This window comes from Chelonia mydas, chromosome 25 (assembly GCF_015237465.2).
Source record: "Chelonia mydas isolate rCheMyd1 chromosome 25, rCheMyd1.pri.v2, whole genome shotgun sequence".
NCBI lineage: Eukaryota > Metazoa > Chordata > Testudines > Cheloniidae > Chelonia > Chelonia mydas.
In genome coordinates, this window is record NC_057858.1 from 8,562,250 (window position 1) to 8,588,290 (window position 26,041).

The 26,041-nt window shown below is 50.0% G+C and overlaps 2 protein-coding genes across 6 annotated transcripts; both read right to left on the reverse strand.

The window, feature by feature from the left end:
- Nucleotides 1-1,388: 1,388 nt before the first annotated feature.
- TICAM1 (toll like receptor adaptor molecule 1) lies at nucleotides 1,389-6,310 on the reverse strand. The gene has a single exon (XM_043535631.1). The coding sequence runs from the start codon at nucleotides 3,803-3,805 to the stop codon at nucleotides 1,685-1,687; it is 2,121 nt and encodes a 706-aa protein (XP_043391566.1). The 5' UTR covers nucleotides 3,806-6,310; the 3' UTR covers nucleotides 1,389-1,684.
- A 2,403-nt stretch (nucleotides 6,311-8,713) lies between these two features.
- On the reverse strand, nucleotides 8,714-24,465 carry LOC102937615 (perilipin-3). 5 transcript variants are annotated; one of them, XM_037885853.2, is made up of 8 exons: nucleotides 24,361-24,465; nucleotides 16,793-16,872; nucleotides 15,445-15,640; nucleotides 13,077-13,159; nucleotides 11,951-12,626; nucleotides 10,782-10,981; nucleotides 10,400-10,528; nucleotides 8,714-10,310 (listed from the first exon to the last, which is right to left on the reverse strand). In XM_037885853.2, exons 2-8 carry the CDS (start codon nucleotides 16,853-16,855, stop codon nucleotides 9,732-9,734), a joined length of 1,926 nt encoding a protein of 641 aa, XP_037741781.1. In that variant the 5' UTR covers nucleotides 16,856-16,872; nucleotides 24,361-24,465; the 3' UTR covers nucleotides 8,714-9,731. The 5 variants fall into 5 exon arrangements, with proteins under 5 accessions (XP_037741781.1, XP_037741783.1, XP_043391568.1 ...); XM_037885855.2 differs by having other exon boundaries at nucleotides 8,714-10,307; nucleotides 24,361-24,456; XM_043535633.1 differs by having other exon boundaries at nucleotides 8,714-10,307; nucleotides 10,782-11,119; nucleotides 24,361-24,456.
- Nucleotides 24,466-26,041: the final 1,576 nt, after the last annotated feature.

Consider the following 26,041-nt stretch of genomic DNA (forward strand, 5'->3'; position numbering starts at 1 on the left):
CTTAATACAACTGTAAATTTGTCTGGACCCTTGTGCTGTAGGTTGGTCTGAGCTTTCACAGAGTGCTTTAAAACTATGGTACAATCTCAGTTGCCCAAAGGTTGTTGGGACACCCCTAATCTTTGGATATTGAAGGGTACAAGCTCAGGGGACTTTAATGATCAGGCTCCCTGGAGCTCCTGAGTGGCAGTAGCTGTGCAAAATGTTATTTGCAGGGGAGTGAGCACTGTTTGGAATCTGGAGTGAAGAGGTTTTGTGCCTTGGCCGGTACATTTTCAAGACAAAGGTCTTTCAAAGCCTGCTAGTTGGTTGGGCAGTTGGCTGGCTTACCTACGACCAGCCAGTTCCACAGGACTTAGGCACTTCAGCTAAATCGCCTTTCGTCCAGAAATACAGACCTCACGCCCACTATTTTCTTGGGGCCAAATCAGCCTGCGTTAAACAGGTGTCACTCCCACTGACTTCAGTGCGAGATGTGTGTTTCACTGAGGACAGAGCCTGGCCCTTGAATGTGCCTAATCACCAGAGTAGCCGACTGCAGATTAAGGGTCCCTACAAAGAGTCTGGTGTAACAGATAGAGTCAAGTGCACAATGGGAGATTAATACCCGTTTCTAAATGCAAGCGGTAGTGCAGTATCAGTTTTGTCAACAGTGCTGGCACGTTGTGCTGCTTTTGATCGTGCATAGGCAATGCCTGGGCGTTCACACTTCCAAGGGGGAGGAAAGACACTTGCCCTTTGACTTTGTGCTGGGCCCAGTCCTGTCACACAACTGGACTTGTTCTGTTACCTTCCCACCAAGGGCTCCGCAGCCCTGTGTTGTGGGGTTGATGTAGACAAGTCAGAGATTTGATTTTTTCCATCTGAAGTTGCACATCGACACCCACTTCTGCACGCACACACGTAGCGTGCACACAAACACGGGCACCTCCTATCTAAGTTTTCTACTGACCATTATCACAGGGGGAGGACCTCTTCCCAGATTCAGGCGCTTCTGATAACCCGCTCCCCTCCTTGCCTCAGGGATAATACAGCCACCGAGAGAGTGGTACTTCAGCATTTTATACTTGCTTCTCACCAGAGGGTGCTGGTCAAGCTCTTGGCAGCAGGTAAGGTAAGGATGGGATCACCATGCATCTCAGTTGGAGGGGGGACAAAAGGGGGACAAACTTTGGCCTAAGTAACTCACCCAAGGTGATGCAGCAAATCAGTGGCAGAGCCAGGAATAGAACCCAGGAGTCCCAGCCCCTGGCCCTATCCATTGGGCCACACTGTCTCCCCATAGCTGTTGGCACACAGGACAGGTCCTAGAGAGGTAGCATTAAGAATAAGACCAATGACTGCCCTTCCCACCCTGGCAAGAAGGCGAGAACGTAGAGGAAGAGGAATAAATTAACTAAAATTTATTTCAAAAACCTTTGAGTCCCTCAAGAGTTGTGGGAAATATTTTCCCAGGAATTTGAGTCTTTCTTTTCCTCATTCTCATTCTCTTTCCTCCAGCAGAAGAGACGGACGGTCACTTCCTTCCACGCTCTCCGTGCTCCACCGGAGGCGAGGAGGGGGACCTGTCCTCACTGGGCAGGCAAGTAACAAAGACCACAGCCCCTGCCCTAGACAGCTTGCAATTTAGCTGTGAAACTAAGTGCTACTTTCTCCAGACCGTGTTGAGTTCCATCCCCTCCAATCAGTGACCCTCGCTGGTCTCTTCATCGGAGCTCTCAGCCTCCAGCCTGGTCCTCTCCACCTGCATCTGATTGTGGTCCCCAATCTGCACCATTTGAGCATTCTGAATGATGAGGGGCTGGGGGCCTCCTGGCCCCTGCATCATGTTTTGGTGGCTTGGTGGGAGGATGAAGTGCTGGGAAGGGGAGGGAGCCGACTGGGTGGGCATGAACTGACTAGCTGGGTGAGGCTGGTACATGGCAGGGGGGGCAAACGTTGGAAGAGAGGGTGTCTGGAGTTGGAGACTAGCCACAAGCTGCAGAAGTTGCTGAATTCCTGCAGGATATGGCAACAGTCCTGGCAAAGGCATTTGGGGTGGATAGCCAGGCTGGGACCCCCAGTTCAGACCAGCTAAGCTCTGTTGCAGCATCTGGAGGTGTTCCTGATGCTGCTGCTGTTTCCTGTGGTGCTCCTGGATGTGCTGTAACTGGCTCCACATTGCCTTCTGCTCACTGATTCTCCTGAGGCGGAAGGTGTTCTTCACCGTCCTGGAGAACACAGGGGAGCTCTCGTCCAGAGGCACCACCCCCACCAGCATGCTGGGGATCGGGCACTTCTTCGAGGAGTTCTCCTTGGGCACGAAAGGGATGACGGAGTTGTACTTGGGCCGCCGCTGGAGGGAATCCATCAGGGCCGTGTTCATCTGGTGCACGCAGAAGCGGGACTGGAAGTTCTGGGTCAGCAGCAGGAGGGTGAAGGCAGAGTTGTCTATGGCATCCTGGAAGCAAGTCAGCTGGGATTGGCCAGGGATGAGGAACTCCTCGCAGAATGTGGCACCGTCGGGCACCCCCATGCTCTCCAGCATCTCCTTAACCCGGCAGGCAATGGCCACATCTTCGCTGGCGTGCAGGACAACGAAACTGAAGAACCTTTTCTCGCCACAGTCCAGCTCCGGTGTGGGGGCGGCTGCTGCCTGGGGAGGAGGGCAGCCCTCTGAAGAGGAGAAGGATGCCGTGTCTGCTTTCTCTGTTAGGACACAGGAATCCTCTACTGGCACTCGGATGGAACCAGCGGCTGGCCCTGGGGTACACAAGCGAGGGAGCTCGGTCGGTGACTCTTGTTCTGGCTTTTGGACCATGCGCTCTCCTAGTTCCTGCAGTTCTGCTGTCACCGTGGTGGGCGGGTCAGTGCATTCCACAGGACAGTGCACAGCACTCTGATGCAGAAGTGGGGTTTCGGGAACTGGAAGAGATGGGGGAACAAAGCTACCAGCCAGGGGATTCTCAGATGGGTGGCTTCTTACTTGGCTTTGCAAAGGGGGTGCAGTGGAGCTGCTGAACTGGCCGGTGTCCCGTGGGCCGGGGCTGACTCTCCCTCCGCCAGGCTGCACGGTGCAGCTCATGGCACCCCCACAAAGCTTGCTGGGCTGCGGGATGTGGTTATGGTGAGTTGAGCAGGTGTGAAACTCCATTGTAGGGGACGGGCTGATCTCAAAGTGGCTGATGAAGGAGGCCGGGCTGCCAGAGGAACGCAAAGTCTGAGGCCCCGAAGGAACCGATCTGCTCCTGATCTGTACTGAGGGGCTCCTCACCACTGGAGCCAGGCTGGCAGTCAGGAAATGCCCAGGGTCGGACCTCAGTGTCTTAAATTCATTACCCGTCTCTCTGGGGCTGAAGTCGATCCCGCACTTTTCCTGAGCCTCGGCCAAGATGCTGCTCTGTCTGTCTCTCCTAGGATCCTCGCTGGCTCTGAAGGCCGCAAGGGCAGCTTTGTAGGCATTGTCCCTGGCCCAGGAAGTGCACAGATTTTCCTCTACCAGCAGCGAGTAGATCCGTGCCAGAGCCAGAAGGGCACCTGCCTCCTGCTGGGGAGTCAGCGGGTTCTCGCTGCCTGCAGTACCCCACTTGCTCCTCCGGATACAGAGGGCTCCTTCATCATCACCCAAAGCGTCCAGGCATATCCTTGCATCTACCTCTCGTCCCAAAGTCAGCAGGACCATGGCTTGCAATAGCTTGCAGCTGCTCGTGCAGGATCTCATGTGCTTCAGCTTATGTTTGAGGCTAACGAGTCTCTCTTTTGGGATCCTAGATAAAATGCTGAAGACCCCCTCAAAGCATGGCTGGGCCCCGCCAGCCTCTGCCATCTCTTCAACTGGTTATCCAGACAGTTTGCTGAAGAAGCAGGTGATGAAAAGACCATATTACAGCCTCTGGATGCAGGGATGGAGCAAAGGCCTGTGTCCCTTCTGTGTTCTGTAAAGCACCTGGCACACTTTGGTAATACATAAATCCTCTCGTGCTCAGCGGCTCTTCTCCCAAATACTTTTAGGATCGGGGGGTAGTGCTGCCATCCTCATCCTCTTTAAAGCTCACCAGCTGGATCTGCAATCAAACAGAATGGGAAGTTACAGAAACGTGCCAGGCAGAATCTGGGCGCTCCGTGCTAGGTTGGCCCAAGGTCACTGTGCTGTCGGCATTGTGTCTACACCACACCTTTTTAAAGAACGTCACTCCTCTTTGGTATGTAGATAGTCTTTGCCATTTGCTTGGTATTATGCATCTTTACTACACACATTATTGCAAGTATATATAACTCTAAGCAAATGGCAAAGCTATACACACTTACTATACTTTAAAGTGTGCATTGTAAATGTATAATCAGTGCTAAGTTATTGACATATTTAGAAACATAAAAATCGCCACAGTGGATCAGAACAATGGTCCATCTCATCCAACGTCCTGTCTCCGACAGTCACCTATTCCAGATGGAAAGTGCACAAATCCTCTTAATGGGCAGTTATGGAATAAGTTGTCCATAGGGAAAGCGTCTTCCTAACTCCAGGTTTATGTCCTTTCAGTTAGTTTATGCCCTTAAGCATGAGGGTTTATATCCCTTACATAAATAAATCATATAATTGTGGATGTTCACATTATCCATACCCATATCTAATCCCTCTTCTGAATCTTGTTAAGATCTTGGGACTTACCAGTGTCTTCTGGCAGCAAGTTTAATGTAGTATCAGAACTCACTCTAGTAGGGTGGAGAGGGCCAGACCAGTAGTGGAAGGTTGATGTGTCTGTCATTCAGGAGGAATACTGGCTATAGAGGACCAACAGAATATCTGACCCTCTGAAAAAATCTTCCAGTATTTAAAGGAGCACCTGAAAAGAGTGCCTTTAAAAAACTCAAAACAAAAACTCCACAACAATCTAGCTTTTGGGGGGAAATTTACAATTTCACTCTGTTTTTAGCTACTAGTTTTACTATCTCACAGAAACCCTCCAATTGCTTCATGTGTGAGATCAGACATCTATCTAAGGAAGTTGTCCTCCCCTTCCATTAAACATTCTGGTTCACCGAAACTTCTTGAAAAACAAAAACAAACAAAACGGAATACTTCCCTTTCAAAACGGGTCTAACAAATGTCCAGAACTTTGACATGCATCTCTGTAACCCTTTTCCTTGGTGAGTCAGATCGAGGTTGCATTCGTCATCCAAGGTTCTGTTTGCTGTGTTTATGCACTTGGCACCAGGTGAAACTATCTTTTTGCAAGGGAGAACTGGCACTTTGAACATGTTCATGGTGCTCTATGAAATGACTTTTTAAAAAAAAATCATTTGCCTCCTGGGATAGAAGCTTGGGAAGTAACAGTGGCTGAGCTAGCAGCTGAAGAGCAGGTGATGTTTTGGAGAAGAGGGACCTCAGTCAAATTTTAAAAGATTTGGTCTCACTTTTTAGAAACCTTTGATTACTTCCTGCAGGTGGAAACTGGAGATGTCCGTCTCCTTCCACTCCGTACCCCCCTTCCTCTACACCCATTACTTTACTTTACCTTTCTATTCTTCTGTTGGTTTTTTGTTCTGTCATGGGGGGGGGGGGGGATTCTTCAATAAAAATGTCACTTTAAGCAAAAAGAAAAGGAGTACTTGTAAGCAAAGAAGACGTGTGCGAGCAGGGCTCTGTTGCTAATCCTTTCCTCATTCACTCTTTCAAATTTATATAAAATTGGGATTTCTCTCCCCCGCTTACAATTTTTTTGTTTGCATTTTTAAACATCCTCCAGTGGAAGCTTTTAGAACTGGGAAGTAAAGTTCAGAGCCAGGAAACCTGCCCAGAAGTTAAGGATTGTAAAATCTTGCTTCTCCTAGGAGTCCCTTGCCTGCCATCCACCCCTACCCCCCAACTATCCTGTGGCGTAAATCGACATAGGTCCACTGACATCACTGGGGTCAAGCCAATTTACACCAGCTGAGGATCTGCTCCCTACCAGTTTACCAATTCCTTCCCAGGGTATTTGGAACCAAGATTCCTCTGCTGCTGTTCTTTACCAGGCCTGGAAAAGTACCAAGGCCAGACTTTTTTCCCAACTTTGCTGGCTAAAGTCCGGGCATCCGATTAATTTGTATTTAGGAGACAAAACAGGATTGCGGGCGCCTCATTCCGAGCAGGCCAAGCTGGAATTTGTTGCCCCGGCTGTCAGCAGCCATGGGATGAATGAAAGGGGCTCGCTGGCTGGATCCAGCTTTTAGCTGCACCCCAAAATCTGCTGGCAGAGAAGTCCTGGCTGCCTGGATCTGCTTGGCCCCCTGGGAAGGGCATGGCTGGCTGGCTCCACCTGTCACTTTCCTCTTCCAGCAGCGGCGGGCGCAGGAGGGAGCGGGGCCCTTACCAGGGGCGAGTACCTGGGTCGCGCGGGTGCACTGAGCGGGCGAGTCCTCAGCCGCTCTGCGCCCGTTTCCAAAGCCAGGTCCCGAGCCGCGCTGGCCCCCGGCTCCGAGCTGGCCGCGGGGAGGCGGAAGTAGCCTGGCCCTGTTTCACATGGCCCCAGGCGGAGGAGGAGCCGCGGCCCCGGGGTTGCCCTGTCGCCGCCCGCGGCAGCAGCAGCCGGAGCCTGGCGGCCGGGGAGGAGGGGGGGGCGGTGACGTGACACGGGGAAGTGGCTACATGTCGCTGGCTGGCTACAGCGCGTTCCACAGGGGGGCGGGGCGCTTGCAGGGCCCTGCGGGGGATACTCGGGCACCCCCCCCACCCGGGGTGGGATGGCGGCCTCTGCTGGAGTGTGGGGCGGGCTATGGGGGAGCTCAGCCCCTGGAGGAGGAGGCCGGGCTGGGGGCGGGATCTCGCCCCCCAGCAGGAAGGAGATGGGGGGGGTGTCCGTCCCCGCCCCCCCGCCACAGCTGGAGTGCGGAGAGCCCCATGGGGACTCCACCTGCGGGGGCTATGGGGGTCTCACCCCCCTGCAGAAGGGGGGGCTAATGGGGGGTGTCCCCTCCACTGAAGGAGAGGGGGATCTCGCCCCCCCGGGGGGGGGGCTGTGGGGAAATCCCACTCCCAAAGGGAGGTGAGTGGACGTGGCTCTCTCCCAGCGGGAGAGCTCTGGGGGAATCCCTGCGCCAGCTAGAGGCGCGGGGAGCTCTGGGGGAATCCCTGCCCCAGCGCGGGGAGCTGTGCGGGAAACTGGCTCCCAGCAGGAGAGGGAAGCTGGAGAAGTTCTTCAGAGGACTCTCCGCCTCCCATGCCCCCCTCCTAAGCAGGCCAGGGCTGCTCAAGGGAATTCAATCCAGAGCCCTTCCACGTGCAACCTCGGGGAAGGGGCTCATGCGCTCCGATGGGGGATCCCCCTTCTCCCCCCCGCACCAGCCAGAGGGCTGGACGGATGCGCCGTCAAGTCCAAGGTGAGGCCCCACTGTTCCCGCCAGCCAAAGGCAGGGGGCGCGCTTGCCACGAGTAACTCTCACCTTCTCCCGGGGCGCCAGGTTTGGCTCTGGCAAGCTGAGGGTCGGGCAGCAATTGTGGCGGTTTCCGTGCCAAGCGCAGAGAAGGGTTAAGGTAACCTGCAGCCTGCTCTTTTCCTGGGACAAGGCTCCCAGGTCGCTGGGGACCACAGAACCTGCTCCACTCCCCTTCTCAGCATCCGGCTGCTACCCTGAGGGCTCCGTGCGGCCAGGGCACCAGGTACCCTGCAGGAGGTGGTGGGCCTCCCCCGGGGTTCCAAACAGGATGTGTGGGTACAGTGGAACCCCAGAGTCAGGAACCCCTGGGGGAAGGGAGGTTGTACCTAACTCGGAACAAAACATTCGGGTGGTTCTTTCAAAAGTTGACAACTGAACCTTGACTTAATACAGCTTTGAAACTCGGCGATGCAGACAAAAAACCGCTGCTTTTAACCATCTTAAAGGTAACGAGCACAGAAACAGTTTCCTTACCTTCTCAAATCTTTTTTTAAACGTTCCCTTAATTTTTTTTAGTAGTTTACATTTAACACGGCACTGTCCTGCATTTGCTTTTTTTGGTGTCTCTGAGTGTGTACTTCCGGTTCCAAATGAGAGTTTGTGGTAACTCTGGTGTTCATAACTCTGAGGTTCGACTGTATATATATTTAATCAAGAGGTGGACTTCAGTCCTTAAGACATTAGTTGTAGAGTTTAAGGCTAGAAGGGACCTTCAAATTACTGACCCATATCTCCCAGTCCATCAACCCCCAACCAGCACCTGCACACCAAGCCCAACAACCAGAATTAGCCCAAAATAGTGCAGCCCTCAGGGGACTAAACTATTATGTGCCACAAGCAGAGAATTGAAGGGACTGAGGTGCATCGTTAGAGTAAGAAATACATTGCGGTGTGGTTTGCAGCTGACAGGCATGGGAACTAGGGCTAAGAGATGAAGGTGACCACGTTAATGTCATGGGCGGAGCTGGAACTGACCGTGAGGGTCCCCTGTGCAGAGTGGCCAGGGCAAAACACACAGGAGCAGTGGAGTAGAGGATGCTTTCACTAGAAGTTGGAGGTAGAGTTTGAGATGTGCCTGGGGCAGCTTTTGGGAAAGAATTCAGGAAGGAACCGGTCGTGAAAGACCAAAAGTAAAGTCAGCATTACCTAGAGAAGATGGCTTGATTCCTTCGAAAGAACTAAAAGCAGAGCTCCTCCAGACTCTTGATAGGGTGAGAAGAGGATGCTCTGGGTTGCCCTCTGTTTTTCTAATCAGAAGTGCTTCACCTTCAGATTTAAATATGCCGAGAGAGAGACACACACACACTGCAAACGGTTCTCGTGGTTTGAAAGCAATTGAGATTTATTTTAAAGACCATGTTGCCATTTCTCCATAAATTCAAGCTCAGCACTTTGTTTCTGGAGGGACTATTGGAATAAGCATCAGCAGTAAAGGAGTCACTAGGAGTTGGTCACCAAGAGACACCAGCACCAATCCTTCCCACTTTATAGCTCAATTAATCCCACCACAATGGCAATGTTGGATCCACCTGAGCAACTCCTGGAAAAACTGCCGTTAGCCTTTGTTTTCAGTGGCTGCAGAGTGCTTGGGACCTGGGGTGAATCTGATATGCACAGAGTTAGTTTTCTGAGTGGGATTTTTAAAAGTACTGAATAAGTTGCGAGCACAAGTCCCATTGAACACTGGCACTTAAAAAAAAACCAAAAACCATCCCCCCTTTGATACTATTTCTGTGCAAAAGAAAGGTTTGGAGACATCCACAGCTGCTGCCGACTGTCCTGCTTGGATGGTCTCAGCCCTGCAGGGAGCAGAACAATCAGAAAAAAGGGAGTATATTCTAGTGTACATGATGGACAGCTATAACAAGTAACAGGAGGAAACAGTATCAAAAGTTAAGGGCATCATTTTGTTGTGTTAAGCTGTCCACAGTTTGGATGCATTTAGTTTTGATGCTTGACTTTTTGCAAGACTGCTGCTCTCCTCTACATCTGTCCTCAGCGAGGCGTAGCAATCCACGCAGGGACTGCCACAGACGTGCAGCTCTTACAGCCAACACGGAGAATTCCCCCTCCCCCACCTCAGTACAGTGTTCTTCAGAAATAAGGCAAGAGCGGTAGGTGCAGACAGTCAAGCCACTTTGGTTAGTGAGTTTCCTGCAAGATACAGCTAGATGAGCTGACTGTATGTTAGCTTTGAGCATGGGATAGTGTGTCAGGGGTAGGTGCAGAGAGGCAATCACCCGCCCTTTGAAGGGTCTGGCAGGTATAGGAGTGACTAAAACCTACAGGGAAGTTCTGTTCTTTCCAAGGAAGCTGGCTGCAATAGCTGGAACATTTCAAGGATCTTCCTTTTCTTTTTCAGCCACCATCTTCTCTGATGCCCAGGTCAACTCCTCTACTGCCTTCTTCAGTGCTTTCATTGCCTCCTTTGATGCTTTAGGTATCTTCTCCTCCTCCTTCAGTGCCACAGCCTTCTCCTTCTCTGGTGCCTTGCGGACCTCAGCCACCTTCTTCTGTGCTGAAGCCACCTCTTGCCGTGCAGGTGATATCATCTCTGTCATAATTTCTTTCGGCTCCTCCGCTGCTTCTTGGGTCACTCTGACTGACGGAGTGAAGGGGCCCACGAGCCAGTTGAGGGGAGTGTTGTGTGCGACATACTCCAGTAGAGCATCCAGAGACTCCTGGGCCTTTGTCACTTTCTCCCGGCTCTGCGTCAGGGAGCTGCTGGAGAGGTCCTGGAAGGAATCCGCTCTGGAAAAGGAAGTGTGGAGCTGCTGCATGTTGTTAACGGCCTGCTGCACCATTTCCTGGATGCTGCTGGGGAGGCCTTGGATGCTGGATACCAGATGCACGTAGGCAGGGTGCAGCTGCTGGGTGATGATACTCACCATGGCTAGAGTATGAGACTCAACCTGCTGAGAGGAGAGTAGTGGGTAAGACATACAATGTGAAACCAGCATTTAGTGCACCATCCGTCCCTGTAAGTACTTCCCACTAGAGATACCTCTGGCTGGGAAGCATCTTTAGCTGGGTTTTCTCTCGGCTGGGTCCGGCTCCACTCCATCCCCAGCTGTTGAAGCTTCTCCAGGCTATCCTGAAGCTTCTGACCAACGCTCTGTTTTATGTATTCGATCTGGCAGGGAGACAAGAATGATCATTGCAGATACCTGTGACCAGCAAGAAGCTCTGCAATGCCCAAGTCCCTCTTACACAGTGGGGTCCGAGAACAGGAAGCAGGCAGTACCACACCAAGGAAGCTGCTGCACATCAAGCAGAGATGGGAACGTAGGTAGACGTGAGACTCAGAGGGCAGCCTGGGAACAGAGCGATTTAGTACTGCGGTGGAATGCTTTGCATCGCCAGGGTGGGAAAGGGGGTGTTCTTACTAGGTTTATTGCCAGCTGGAGTTGGGAAAGAGTATCCTGGATGTTTTGCTTGACAAGCCGCAGCTTGTTCAGGGAGTGCTGGTAGGCTCGGTGGCGGACTTTGTTTGAGAGGGAACCCAGGCGCACGAAGTAACTCTGCCGCTGTTTCTGCTCTTCCACGGAGGCCATGTTGAAGCCCTCAACGGCTATGGCAAGTTCAACTGAAGGGAACAATCGTATAAGGGTCAAGTTATCAGCAGGAATGCCCGCCCCCAGCGATGGTCCTCTTGGGCCCATTGCACAAGATCGTCGACACACTAACGGCCCCACTCCTGGTCTCTGTGCCTCTGTTTTCCTAACTGTAAAATGGGGATAATGATACTGACCGCCTTTATAAAGCACTTCAAGATCAACTGAAGAAAGAACTAATGGTTATTATGAGAGCTCAGACGCAGCTGTCTGAAGGGATGAAGAATGCACTGATTTTTCTTTCCCCACAGAGCTCACCTGCTTTTACCCACCAGTTTCAAGGCAACTAAGACAAAACAGTAGTTAGCGAACGTCGGAACCTCTTCCCTGTGTCGCATGCCAGCTCCTAATGTTGAGAGAAAGTCATTGGGGTGACAAGTCTAACGCAACTTACCTGTCCAAGACAGGAGAAGGCCTCTGCCATCTAGCAGAAGCAATAGTGTCTGAGCTTGGATGGAGGAGCGGGGACTGCATTTTCTATTGGTAGCACATGCTATGCAGCAGTGGCTCTCAACCTGTCCAGACTACTGTACCCCTTTTAGGAGTCTGATTTGTCTTGCGTACCCCCAAGTTTCACTTCACTTAAAAACGACTTGCTGACAAAATCAGACATAAAAGTACAAAAGTGTCACATCACACTAGTACTGAAAAATGGCTGACTTTCTCATTCTTACCATATAGTTATAAAATAAATCAATCGGAATATAAATCTTGTATTTACATTTCAACATATAGTACATAGAGCAGTATAAACAAGTCATTGTCTGTATGAAATTTTAGTTTATGCTGACTTCGCCAATGCTTTTTATGTAGCCTATTGTAAAACTAGGCAAACACCTAGATGAGTTGATGTACCCCCTGGAAGACCTCTGTGCACCCCTAGGGGTACGTGTGCCCCTGGTTGAGAACCGCGGCTGTAGAATGTCTAAGCACTTTCTCACCCAGTTCCTCATTTGTCATGGGGAGGTAATGGTCCACCAGCACCTCTGATTTCTCCAGAACAGCATCCACTCCACTTGCTACCAGCTGGCCCGCTGCCTTGGCTTTATTCAGGCTGTTGGTCACCACGGAACTGGTCATCTCCATGCCGTCCTGGACAGCCTCTCTGCTCCGCCCGACAACTGTATTCACTTTGCTGGTCACAATGTCCTTTGCACCACAAGCAGCTTCCTTGGCAGTATTGACGGTGGAGGACACCACTGATTTGGTCAGCTCAACGCTGTCCTGGACAGTCCCTCTGGTCAGGTCCACTGCTTCGGTCATTCTGTTGGTCACAATGTCCTTGGCACCACAGGCAGCTTCCTTGGCAGTATTGACGGTGGAGGACACCACTGATTTGGTCAGCTCAACGCTGTCCTGGACAGTCCCTCTGGTCAGGTCCACTGCTTCGGTGACCCTGTTGGTCACAATGTCCTTGGCACCATAGGCAGCTTCCTTGGCAGTATTGACGGTGGAGGACACCACTGATTTGGTCAGCTCAACGCTGTCCTGGACAACATCTTTGGTTACATCTACAGCTCCAGCCACTCTGCTGGCCACCACATCCTTTGCGCCATAGGCAGCATCCACAGCACTCATCACTTTAATAGACACCATCTGCTTGGTATCTGAAATGACCTAGAAGGGAGAGCCAGAGGAAAGATTATTTTACACTCACTCAAAGACTGAGGTTGTTTTTTTCCAGTGGGGAGACACCAGATACCCCTTCCTTCCCAAATGGCCCTTCTCTAGATAAATAGTGGCATGGCTCGGTAATGTCATCCATTAGTTCCCACAGCTGTAGGGCCAACAGGCAGCATGAATTGGTGTAGCTCCATGACATCAGCGCCACTTACACCTGCCAAGGATCTGGCCCTTAGCCTCTCTGTCAGCGGGCAGCTCCTTTTCTAGCCCAAACATCTGCAAAGCAAATGTCTCTTCAATCAGGGTTCACACTGCACCGTCGCTCCCTCTCGACTAAGCGCTGCAACCCATCTGTTTCCCTAGGGCAGGCCTACGCCTCCCTCTCCATAGCACTGGCCCTCGAGCAAGTTGTAACTTCCCCTCCTGGGGGAGGATGCTGGATACCTTCTCCGTTGGTTGGTGAAGGAAGGGCAGGCTCTCCTCCAGTTTGTCCAGTCCCTTGCAGGCGTACTCGTTTACCGATGTGACTAGAGAGCGGGAGATGCACAGACTTAGTTCTTTGAATCTGTTTCTGTTTGACTCCTGCTCGCAGTGGCAAGGCCAGGCAGAGGGAACCAGCACAAAGGCAACACAGCCGGCCTGATTCGAGCAGCCTTGCGGTCATGCCCTTTGGGAACCCGACTCCCTGTAATGGCAGGAAGTAGTACACTTCTCCATCAGAGGGGGTATCTTTATTACTCAGTTGCAGCCACTTGGGAGCCATATTAACTGGGAGGAAGGAATCCTGTTTGGTCCTCCACCAGAAGGTTGGAGGGTAGGAAGAAAGCCTCAAGCTATGGGGCAAAAAAGACTAAACAGCCCCTCTTGCCCAAGAATGGAATAGTGAGCAGTAGGCAGCACGGACTCCCATTTAATAGGCTCCAGTACTCCCCTGGGTGAAATACACGGTTTCCCAAGATCTGGAGGGCAAACATGTCAAGCAGGTTAGAGAGCAGAGTGGCTGCAAAGGGCTAGATTCCAGTCTCACTGGAGTCAATGGCAAAATCTTCCATTAATTTCACTGGGCTCAGGATCTGGCTGAATACATGGGGCAGCAGGGTGGAGGAGTCAGCAGTGCTTTGGTTAAGCAAAGAAGTTAAATGGAGGAACTGTTGGTTCCTTGGGGTCTGTGCCAAGCAAGCCCAGCAATTGTTGGAAAGAGTTAGCTAAGGTGGATGGGAAATACAGCTGTGAGAAAAGATAGAATCATAGAAATGTAGGGCTGGAAGGGACCTCGAGAGGTCATCAAGTCTCGTCCCCTGCGCTTAGGCAGGACCAAGTAAACCTTGACCAACCCTGACAGCGGTTTGTCCAACCTGTTCTTAAAACCTCCATTGACGGGGATTTCACAACCTCCCTTGGGAGCCTGTTCCAGAGCTTAACTACTCGTATAGTTCAAAAGTTTTTCCTAATATCTAACCTAATTCTCCCTTGCTACAGATTAAACACATGACTTCTTGTCCTGCCTTCAGTGGACATGGAGAACAATTGATCACCATCCTCTTTATAACAGAAGACTTATCATGTTCCCCCTCCGTCTTCTTTTCTCAAGACTAAACATGGCCAGTTTTGTTAACCTTTCCTCAGAGGTCAGGTTTTCTAAGCCTTTTATCACTTTTTTTTGCTCCCCTCTGGATTCTCTCCAATTTGTCCACATCTTTCCTAAAGTGTGACTCTCAGAATTGGACACAATATCCACCTGAGGCTACACCAGTGCGGGGTACAGCAGGACAATTACTTCCCGTGTCTAACTTATGACACTCCTATTAATACACCCCAGAACAATATTAGACATTTTTGCAACTGCATCACAATGTCAATTCACATTCAATTTGTGATCCACTATCACCCTCAGATCCTTTTCAGCAGTGCTACTGCCTAGCCTGTTATCCCTCATTTTGTAGTTTTGCATTTGAATTTCCTTCTTCAGTGTAGTACTTTGCACTTGTCTTTATTGAATTGCATCTTGTTGATTTCAGAGCAATTCTCTAATTTGTCACGGTGGTTTTAAATTCTACTCCTGTCCTCCAAATTGCTTGCAACCCCTCCCAGCTTGGTGTCATCCACAAATTTTATAAGCATAATTTCCATTCTCCACATCATTAATGACAATATTGAATAGTACGGTACCCAGGACTGACCACTAGATACGCCCTCCCAGTTTGACCATTGATAACTACTCTTTGAGTATGATCTTTCAACAAGTTCTGCACCCACCTTGTAATAATTTCATCTAGTCCACAGTTCCCTACTTTGCTTACGAGAACATCATGTGGGATTGTGTCAAAAGCCTTACTAAAAATCACAATATATCAGTCCTACAGCTTCTCCCCATCCACTAGGCCAGTAACCCCATCAAAGAAGGAAATAAGGTTGCCTTGGCATGATTTGTTCTTCACAAATCCTTGTTGGCTATTCTTTATAATATCCCTGTATGACTTGGAAATAACTCAGATGCTAGTTTAGGAGCACTTACAGTAGGAAGGTGTTAAACCCGAAGCTGTTTTTTCTTTTCATGACCCATATTGGGCATCACAAACAGACTGTAACCTCATCGCTAATACTCTCAGCAGCTGGGGCGTTCACGCCATGGGACTAAAGTGCTGGACTGGGAGAATGAGAAAGCTATCTAATCCTGTTAAACAAGTCTTCCCTGCTGGTCTGTGTCCTGAGCCCTCTTGCTCTGCTGCCACGCAGTGTAGTCTGAGATGTCCCATGAGGGTTCTCACACCTCCGCACAAGGTAGGAATCACCTGTCTTGGTGTTTACTCACTCTGAGGTTCCAGGTGGCTGAGAATTGGCTGCATGCCACCAACTGCGCTGCCCACTGCCATGGCAGCCACGATCTCTGCCACGTTGCAGACGTTGCTGACGTATGGATGTGTCCCCTTGGTGTAGCTGTAAGCAGAGGAGACCAGGTTGTAGGCAGAGCTGACAAAGGGCAAGCTGGCCATCCTGTTCACTATGTTCTGGAAAGAAGAAGTGACATTAGCGGCAGATCCTGTCGCTGGTGGGTGAATATAAACTGTAGTCTGAGCCATGCGTATTCCCAGAGAGGCTCTTTATGGAAACCACTCTGTCCTCTTTCTGCTCAAGTGCAGTGACAGAGAGGTGAAGGGACCTGGATATGAGTCAGCAGTGTGCCTTTGTTGCCAAGAAGGCCAATGGCATATTGGGCTGTATTAGTAGGAGCGTTGCCAGCAGATCGAGGAAAGTGATTATTCCCCTCTGTTTGGCACTGGTGAGGCCACACCTGGAGTACTGCATCCAGTTTTGGTCCCCCCACTACAGAAGGGATGTGGACAAATTGGAGAGAGTCCAGCGGAGGGCAACAAAAATGATTAGGGGGCTGGGGCACGTGACTTACGAGCAGAGGCTGAGGGAACTGAGCTTATTTAGTCTGCAGAAGAGAAGAATGAGGGGGGATTTGATAGCAGCCTTCAACTACCTGAAGGGGGGTTCCAAAGAGGATGGAGCTGTTCTCAGTGGTGGCAGATGACAGAACAAGAAGCAATGGTCTCAAGTTACAGTGGAGGAGGTCTAGGTTGGATATTAGGAAACACTATTTCACTAGGAGGGTGGTGAAGCACTGGAATGGGTTACCTAGGGTGGTGATAGAATCTCCATCCTTAGAGGTTTTTAAGGCCCGGCTTGACAAAGCCCTGGCTGGGATGATTTAGTTGGTGTTGGTCCTGCTTTGAGCAGGGGGTTGGAGTAGATGACCTCCTGAGGTCTCTTCCAACCCTAATATTCTATGATTCTCAGGGCCACACCAGGAGTCAGTGACAGAGCGGGGATTAGAACTCAGGACCATGCTTCTTGTCAGTCACGTATTGATTAAACATCACCCTCCCTGGATTTAGCACTGGAACCCACGGCAGATCGTTCTCCCAAATTTCAGCCTTATGGAACTCCCCCCACACATGAAGTTACCGCCCTCTCCCAGGCAAGAGGAAACTGCAGTCTCCATATTAAACTAGAGCCTCAAAGCAGTGTGTGTGGCTAGACTCCTCTCTTGCCTGGATGTTGGGATGCTGGCATAAGTTAGCGCGCTGAAGCACCTGTTGGCAGGTGAACTGAGGATTACACTTTATAATAATAGCTTCCCGTGATTTACCTACCGCTTGCTGCTCGTCTTCAGCCTTTGGAGGGCCAGTATTCGTGGCCTTGTTTTCAGATGCCATTGTGAAGTTGGATGCAACTGAAAGGAGAGAAAAAGAACAGTTACAACATTATGAGTTAGCCTTCTGATATTACCGGTAACAGCTGGTGGACAGTATAATGCCACATGCACTTGGATTATTGTCCACCACATCTTAGGAACTTCAGAGCTCCTCTTCCTATTCCTTACAAGACGAATGTGAAGATATTCTAATAGCTCCATCTAGTCATAGAGATTTCATGTGTTAATGTGAATCTTTACCAGGGATCAGAATGTGCATGTAGGAGGGAAGCAATATCAATGTACCCAGCCTCCTTCCACCATCCCAAGTCAGCTGGATGTTCCTACTAAAATAAGCAGCACTGAAATTGCGTGGATACATTAATTTCTTAGACATCAGAGTTAGCGCCCCAGTGAGATGAACTGGCGCAGTTCTTACTCATATTAGGCCTGCTATATCTGTCTAGAAGACAGAGACCCTCAGGCATCAGCCGCATGTTCTGAATGTCCTCTCTGCAGCTATAAAGTCTAGGATGCTTGAATAAAAGCTACTTGTGGGACCTTAGAGACTAACAACACAAGTCCTCCTGTTCTTCTTGTGGATACAGACTAACACGGCTGCTACTCTGAAACCTGAATAAAAGCGTGCACCCTGCAGAAGATGATGGCTTGTGTCACAGCACGTTGTCTCTCATCTTGCTATAATTAAGCTTGCCAGAATTTGAGGTATATATTTTTTTTAGAATTTTGATGGATAATATAGATTTTTATTTTTAAGCCTTTTTTATTTTTACCAATTTAAATTTTCACAGTTGTGGGAAATTAGGGGGGTTCAGACAAGAATTATTTAATGACAGCAGACACTGAGCTTCAAAAAGTTAAAGCCTTATAACCGTTCAAACGCACACTGGCAACATCACATGTCAAGCTATACAAAGTCAGTAGCCTTAAATCAAACTCAGACATTCTCAAGTGGCATTTTTCTTATTTTGCCAATCTGTAAATTGTGATCATCCTTGATGGAAATATGTTTTCATGGGTTTGGGTGTGTACGGTGGAATTGACGTTTATCGACATTTGCTGATAAAAATAAGAATCCTTCCAAGCCTAACTGTAAAGACGAGAGTTAACAATCTAATATGCCATCTTGACAGTGACTGTTGCAAAAGAGAAATTCCATTGTAGCCATGGAATGAGTGGGGAAGGCAGGTTTTCAGAGTTCTTATTTTGGGACCCTGGTTAGCTCATTGTCACATTATGACAATGGTATTTGAAGTTCTATTTTTAAGACAACTGAACTTGCTTAACAACAGCTTTGAAAAGCTCAGATTTCCCCCACGAATTCTGACGTTAAGATGGGTTTCCCCATGTCTCGGTCTATTTCCCAACAGGATGTAGCATCTCAGAGCACCCTGGCAAAACCTTAATTCCCATGAGAGAGAGACACAAGGGCCAATCGCCGAACAGAGATGCTGACACAGTGGCAGGCACTTCCACCATCAACAATTTTATGAACTAGTAACGGTGACTGCCATCTTTGTGTCAAGGCTCATTCAACACAGTCCTCTGCAAGGCCGCTGATCTTGGAGTCTCTCTCGCTGCAGCTCTGCCTACACTAGGGATTCTTTTTCACATGTCCCATCACTGTTCAGCTCCACCAGCAATAGCAACTTTGGAAGTCTTAGAATTTTGTGGGGGGGGGAGGGGCGGGGTGATGTGTTCTTCTGTTGCAGTAGCACCTACCCTACAGGGTAGACAGATGGTCCCTGCCCTGAAGAGCTTACAATCAAATTCAGGGCAAGGTGCACCACTGGATGTAAGCAGTAGGAAGAAGCTGAGGAAAGAAGGACAAGGGAATCCTTGAAGACAGCATGTGTTCGGATAGGCTAGCTATGCACACAGCTAGGGGAGACTGAAGAAGATACACGATATCACTATCAGCAGTCTTTACCAGCCAGCTACCTGCTTGTTATTGGTTGATGTTTTATGGCAACCATTGCAGCAGTGTGTAACCAACTGTCAGAGCACCAAGGCCCCAGTTCAGGAGGGTACTTAAGGGCACATTGTCAAATTAGATTCATCCTTAAGTCTCATTGAAGTCAAGGTGACTCAAGTGTGCTTAAGTGCTGCCCTGAACTGGGACCCTGGAGCTTGTAGACTGGGCTGTTGGGGGGACGCGGGCTGTGGCAGCGGCAGGCACAGGAATAACGATTTGGCTGCTTTTGGAGGAGTACTTTCTGTGCCCCCTGTGGCTGGAGAAGCTGTCTCCCTGCTCCCACCGTGGCTGGAGGAGCTGGCTCTCCCCACCTTCTCCAGCAGCCCCGGGGTCAGAGGAGTTCTGTGCCCCCGCTGATTGGGGGGGGGCCTGTGCCCCTGCTTGCCCACCTCCCCCCCGGTGCATGCCCCTGGGCTATGGTATTTAAGTCTAACACACATAGTTAGACTGGCTCTGAGCCAAGTTACATGGCATGGTGAGGCCATTGGGCTAGAGACTGTGTTTTGTGTACGTACAACATCTGACACCATCGGGGCCTTGATCCTGAACTGGGCCCGGTTCGGCCCCACCACCATACAAATAATAAGAGTGTTAACACTGGTGGCAGCATCTGGTGAGCTGTCTCCACCCGCCCCAGCCAGCGCTGCTTGGTAAGCCCTGTGGGGCTTTCCGTTTATGTGGGTACAGCACCTTGCGCAAGAGGGTGCCTGAATAGGGGGCCCACTAGGCACTGCCACAATCTAAACAACACCTACCCTGGGGAAATGGCATCAGGGTCTGCCTGCACTGCTGAGCTGGCCCTGGTGATTGGCACTACCCCAGCACCACAGCAAAGCCCAGCCCCGTTCCTGTGTCCTCCTCCCTGGCGCTGTGCTGTCCCGTGTGCATGGGTCTTTGTGCCCCACTGAGCTGAGCCGCTCTAGGATGCTTTCCCAGTGAATTGTGGGAGAACTTGTCTGTCCTTCTGGGCACACGGAGGGGGGAATGGTGGGAAGGTGCCGGAGGATGGTCGGCACTCATGTGGTTTATCCCGCATCCTCACTGCAAAGTGGCTAGTCACCAGCCCTAGGGAAAGCAGCACCCAGGCTCTAACCCACCACCACCCAGGCAGGCCAGCTTGCCTGGGTTGAAAATAACACCCCACTCGGATTAGAAGATTGTGTGTGGACGGGAGTGGGGTTAGGGGCAACACCCGCATGAAAGCCCGGGCTAACGTTGCTGTGAAGACAAACCTCAGTGTTAGGCAGCCTGGGAAATTTGTAGAAAGTTTCCCTAATGTAGGCAGGGCCTGGGAGTGGTGGAGACCCAGTATCCGGAATCAATAGGCTGCTCACAGGACACGCTAGCAACCAGTGGTTGTTCCTCTTACGCTTTCAGGAGACTGGTTTGTTGTTAAAGGCTTGGCTGAGTCAGCCTGCAGCATTTGTCAAAGGGACCCCCCCCCATACACACACACACAGAGTGCACAGATGATGCAACACCATGTAGGGCAGCTCCTGCCCACAGTTGTCATTTCCAGTCTGAAAATGCACTTTGTTTTTGCACTATATCTCACTGGCCTTGGAGTCCGGGTTAATCTAGGGGTAAAATCTTGCACCGTAAGATTGTCTCCTAATTAGCGTGTCAACAAGCCAGGACAGAACACCTCACTCCTTGGGCAGCCTGAGAAAAACCAAGGGCCTGAGTTTCCACTCACTCTCGCTGGTGGAAATCAGGATCAGCTCCTTTGGAGCTAAAGGAGATCTGCTGGTGTTAAACTAGACACTACAGGCCTGTTTTTGGTACAGTTTTCAATGCGTGAGTGACACAGTGCTTAGGGCATGAGTGTGTTAAAACATGATTTGACGTGCCTGCGTAGGTGGGACCAGCCCTTGCTACAGTGCCAGTATCTGCGGCCTGGTTTTTCAGTATCTGCGGCAGGCCCTTGTAATCCTGCGGCCTGGTTTTTCAGAGGTGCTGAGCAGCCCCACACTCTCATTGACATCGGTGGATGTTGCAGGTGCTCAGCACCACTAGGGAGGGAAAAAGATCAGGCCACTGGTATCTCAAGACCTTTTTTTTTTTTGCTTGTCTAGCTCAATAGTGCTCAGTGATTGAAACTTCCATCTGGCTGCGGAGACCAGCAGCCTGTGCACCCCTTTGAAATGACTTACTGTTGCAACAAAAGTGTTTGATCCTACCTGGAGGAGGGCCTCTTTCAGACAGACCAGACTGCCCTTGTGGAATACCCCAGCATGCTTTCCCAGTTCAGCACATTCTGGACATTGCTGTCTGCAGAGGATCGGCCAGATGTTTGCTCAAGAGCACAGGAGGTTCTGCTTATCAAGGTACGGACCATTGCTTTATCCGCCTGTCTGGGAATTGCTTGTGTGAGCCAGGAGATGGCTTGAGTGCAAAGTAGTTTTCACCTACATGTGGAAACAGGCTCTGCTCATATTTGCCGTTGGTTAAGTCAGCTTTATTTGCTACATTCTTATGCAAATAGGAACCTGGGATCTCATCCGGCTGGAAATCTGCTTCCCGCATTCAAGTAATCTGTGAAGTCCAGCCTCTCTCCTCCAACAGGCAAGGACTGATTGATCAATAGGAACTAGGAAACTAGGCAGACTGGATAGCTAATAGAAAAGGAGGACTTGTGGCACCTTAGAGACTAACAAATTTATTTGAGCATAAGCTTTTGTGAGCTACAGCTCAGTTCATCGGACGCATGCAGTGGAAAATACAGTGGGGAGATTTATATACACAGAGACCATGAAACAATGGGTGCTAACACTACAAAAGGTTCCCCCCCGACTGGTAATAGCTCACCTTAAGTGGCACCTTAGAGACTAACCAATTTATTTGAGCATAAGCTTTCGTGAGCTACAGCTCACTTCATCGGATGTAGCTCACGAAAGTTTATGCTCAAATAAACTGGTTAGTCTCTAAGGTGCCACAAGTATTCCTTTTCTTTTTGCAAATACAGACTAACACGGCTGTTACTCTGAAACCTCACTTTAAGTGATCACTCTCGTTACAGTGTGTATGGTAACACCCATTGTCTCATGTTCTCTATGTATATAAATCTCTCCACTGTATTTTCCACTGCATGCATCCGATGAAGTGAGCTGTAGCTCACGAAAGCTTATGCTCAAATAAATTTGTTAGTCTCTAAGGTGCCCCAAGTCTTCCTTTTCTTTTTGCGGATACAGACTAACACGGCTGCTCCTCTGAAACCTGGATAGCTAATGACTCTTTACGAGAGGCAGCTAGCGTTAATAGTTTGGATTGGAGGAAGGAACACTAGAAAGAATGCGAATGGGTGTGTGGTCTTGTGGTTAAAGCACCTGATTCAGTCAAGTGTCCTGGGTTCCCATCCCAGTTCTACCACTGACTTGCTGGGCGACTAAGCAACACTGTGCCTCAGACTCCCTCTCCGGAACGCGCGCGGACAGCACTTTACACCTAGGGGAGCTGGTTGTTAAGTGCGTTGTGATCAGAAGAAGAGGCCCAACACTTTCCGGGGTGGCCAGTGATTCCTAGCTTGAAACACCTTGGGCCCTAAGTTTCAGAATTGGTGGGAGATGGGGGCTCCACAGCTTTTCTGACAATCAGACCCAAGAGGCCCCCCAAGATTGATGCACCCACAAAACATAAATGTCACTGGCTGCCTTTGAAAACGTTGGTCCAAGGAGTTTGGTAACATGGTGTGAGGCTGTGCATGATGTAAACGAGGGGTTCTCAACTTTTTCCTTTCTGAGTCCCCCTCCCGCTCCATGCTATAAAAACTCCATGGCCCACCTGTGCCACAAAAAGTGTTTTTCTGCATATCCAGTAGATTAAAAGCCAGGGCCAGCATTAGGGGATAGCAAGCAGGGCAACTGTCCAAGGCTCCACGTCACAGGGGGCTCCGCAAAGCTAAGTTAGCTTCATCCCCATGCGGCAGGGTTCGGGCTTCAACTTTGGCCCTAGGCAGTGGGGCTCAGGCTTCGGCGTTCTTCCCTGGGCTCCAGTGACTCTAACACCAGCCCTGCTTTCTGGTTTAATCTGGACCCCCTGAAACCAGCTCACGGCTCTCCAGGGGGCCTCAGATAAACTACCCGTATGGGTTGAGTTGAGAGTCAGACTGTGCTCTGGGCTTCTCATTCTACTGTCTATCTTGTTTACTCTGAAATCTTTTAGGTCAGGGACTCTATGTGTATCTTGTGCAGCACAGAGCATGTTGTCAGTGCTTAATAATTAGTATAGTTGGATTCCCTGTAAGGTTTCTAGCAGAGCCTTGTGTTATTAGTTGCTTTTTCTTCCCTTGGAAGGTTATGCCTAAAGCACCAACTCTAGGCATATACAGCTACCACCATTTTTCTGCTATTATCCTACTGCAGAAATACTGAATGTCTTTATCATGCCTCTGACAGATGGTCTCCACTATAGAAAAGTTACAGGCAGGTCTCAAGGTCCTGGAAACTGGAGAGAGACCCTAAGGTTTAACTCATCAGTTTCTCTTAGTCATTGGATTGCTGACCTCCCTTGGATAGCCACAAAGTCTGTGTTAACATTAGAGGTAAACAGAACTCAATAAGTCAGTTATTTGCCTATAGCCCCACTTCATAAGAGATCAACCCTCCCATGGATTGCCTCCCAGTTCCCCATTACTTGGTTCTCAAAATGTTTTCTTCTGCAGGCTGCTAGTGGCCCATGGGCCACAGTTCAAGAACTGCAGCACTAATCAATCATACCAAGAATTAATTGAACTTCCAGGAGCATCTTCACTACCAGTAGCAGGCTTCCGCAAAGCACATGCCCCTTCTTCTAATTTCTATTATGGTTGCATCCAAAATATAATGGGCACTGCACAGACATAGGAAGATGTGTCTGCCCGTGAAGAGCTTACAGGGTAGGAAGGAAAAAAAAAAATGCACAGACCATAGGGATCAAAAAGAATACACATAAAGCAAAGTAATTGGTGTCTGTGTGTGTGATTGCAGGTCTTGTTAGCGCTGGTCTCCCCACAGATCTTAAAAAGTCTCTCTCACACACACAGACACACAGGGAAGGGATGAGAAAAGGGTAACCTTAATGGGGTACTTTTCAGCCTTGCTGCCCTCTCAGTTTGGAGATGGTCTTGGAGAGACCAGGGATAAACAGTCAAAAGCAGGGGCCCGATTCTTCCTTTCCCCTGCAATTTGTGTAGTTTTTACACTAGTGCAAAAGACAGACATTCTGACTTGGTCGCGTTTCACACCCACATTGCACTACTGGTGTAAATAACTACACTAGGGGCAGGGCAAATCTGACAGGCCCCAAATCTCCAGGTCCTCCCCTCCAAAGCAGCAGCAGCGACCCCCAGAGCAGAGATTGAAGGGGCAGGCGACAGTTTGACCCTCCCTTGAAGAGAGCTGCCTGATCTCCCTCCTGGTTGCTGTGGAAACGGTTAGTTGCAAAGATCCCAACCAAGCAGGGAACTGGGGTAGAGAGTTAGCCTGGCATTTTACATGCAAACTTACCAAGTATATCCAAGGCTACCATATACTACAATTGCAGCCTGGCCTTACCTGGTCTTTTGTCTTCTGCTCGCTCCGGCGCCCGAGATACCTTTGTCCTCCTGTGCAAATGGCAAAGTTCTATTCGGCGCCTGGGTGGGTCCTGCCAAGCCCGGGACAGACAGCTGGGGAAAGCCAATCCAGGAGCGGCATTCTCCACCCTGGCCAATCAGAAGTGGCACGTAGGTGGGGCTAGAATGTTGTGAACTGGGGGAGAGGGAAGTGGCAACGCAAGATTCCAAAGGGGTCCCTGGGCCAGGAGGAGAGGGGAGGTTTCTCCAGCTCTCCAGAAGCGGGAGGTAGGAGAGGCCCAGCTCAACCCAAAGGGCTCCCAGCCCCTGCCTGTCTGAACAAAGGTGGGGAATGGCAAAAGTTAGCTGTTTTGGTTCTTCTTAGCATCTCTCTGGGGGACATGGGTGGTGGGCTGCTGTTGGCATGTCCTGAAGGAGCTAGTCAGGAAGAGCACCCACAAAGTATGGTGGGGATTCTAGGTGCAAGCCCCCATGATAGCAAGGGATTGAGGGGTGATTTGGCTGCAGGAACTGCCTCGTCTCAGGGGCACATTTATCATGCATCATGGGAGCTGGGGGTGAATTCCTGGGCACGGCAGGGCTTGGGGATGGTAGGGCATGTCGAGGTTCGTTCACCAGGCATTGGGGCACTGTGGAAATTCAGTGTTCATTTTCACAGTGCTTTTATGTATTTCTGAATCTTAGGAGATGCTTCTGGGCTTCTGAGTCCTTTTCTCCCCCCTCCCCCAATTGACTGGCATGGGGTGGTATTGGTGCAATTCCCAACTCACTCTCTCTGTTTCCTCTGTCTGTTGCTGAACTACCAGAATTAGCTTAATCCCCATGAAACTCACCCTGTCTACAGTCCCCCAAATGCTGCCTTCTCTACCCCCATGTACTGCCATTGCTTAAATCCCTGAGCCGCAGCTCATTTCCACGCCACCCCAGTGCCCATCCTTGCTGCTCTGTATGAAGGAGGGCACCCTGGCTTCTTCAGAGAATCTGGTAAATTAGCCAGAGACCCCAAATGTTGTGCGGTACCCCATAAATAAAGAGACATGAAAGCAATCCAATGTGTGCAAAGTGCCTCAAAGGACTGGGGTGCATCGTCTGAATAAGCCAGAATATTTACCTTCCAGTCCTCTCCTGCCCTGAGGGCAGGTCCCATTGCTAACACGGGAGATGGCTGGTCCCTCCTGTTCTAAAATCTTAGCTGGCTACAGATTGGCACTAGGGTGACCAGACAGCAAGTGTGAAAAATCGGGACACGGGGTGAGGAGTAATAGGAGCCTATATACGAAAAAGACCCAAAAATTGGGACTGTCCCTATAAAATCAGGACATCTGGTCACCCTAATTGGCACAAGCAGCAGTGGGCTGATACATGTGACTGCACAATGATGAAATGACATGAGCCTCAGGTGGAGTGTGAGCTCTTTGGGGCATGGACTTTTGTTTGTACAGTGTCCAGCATAATGGGTCCCTGAACCTGATTGGCGTGTCTAGGTGCTTCTTTGATAGAAATAATAAATAATAAACATAACGAATACTTTTCTCTGCTGTAGCCTCTTTCATCCTGAGATTTCGAAGCTTGTTCCAAACAATTGTTAGCTGACCTCCACTCATTATTATCCCCATTTCACAGAGGGGAAAACTGGGTCACAACAATGAGTTAAGGCCAGC

Bases quoted from the DNA above. Each gene is read 5' to 3' on its own strand.
- TICAM1 (XM_043535631.1), bottom strand. From the start codon at position 3,805: ATGGCAGAGGCTGGCGGGGCCCAGCCATGCTTTGAGGGGGTCTTCAGC.
- LOC102937615 (XM_043535632.1), bottom strand. From the start codon at position 16,855: ATGGCATCTGAAAACAAGGCCACGAATACTGGCCCTCCAAAGGCTGAA. The intron at 15,641-16,792 runs GTAGGTAAATCA...TCTTCTTTCCAG, and splicing joins CTGAAGACGAGCAGCAAGCG to AACATAGTGAACAGGATGGC. The intron at 12,627-13,076 runs GTATCCAGCATC...TCTCCCTTCTAG, and splicing joins TTCACCAACCAACGGAGAAG to GTCATTTCAGATACCAAGCA.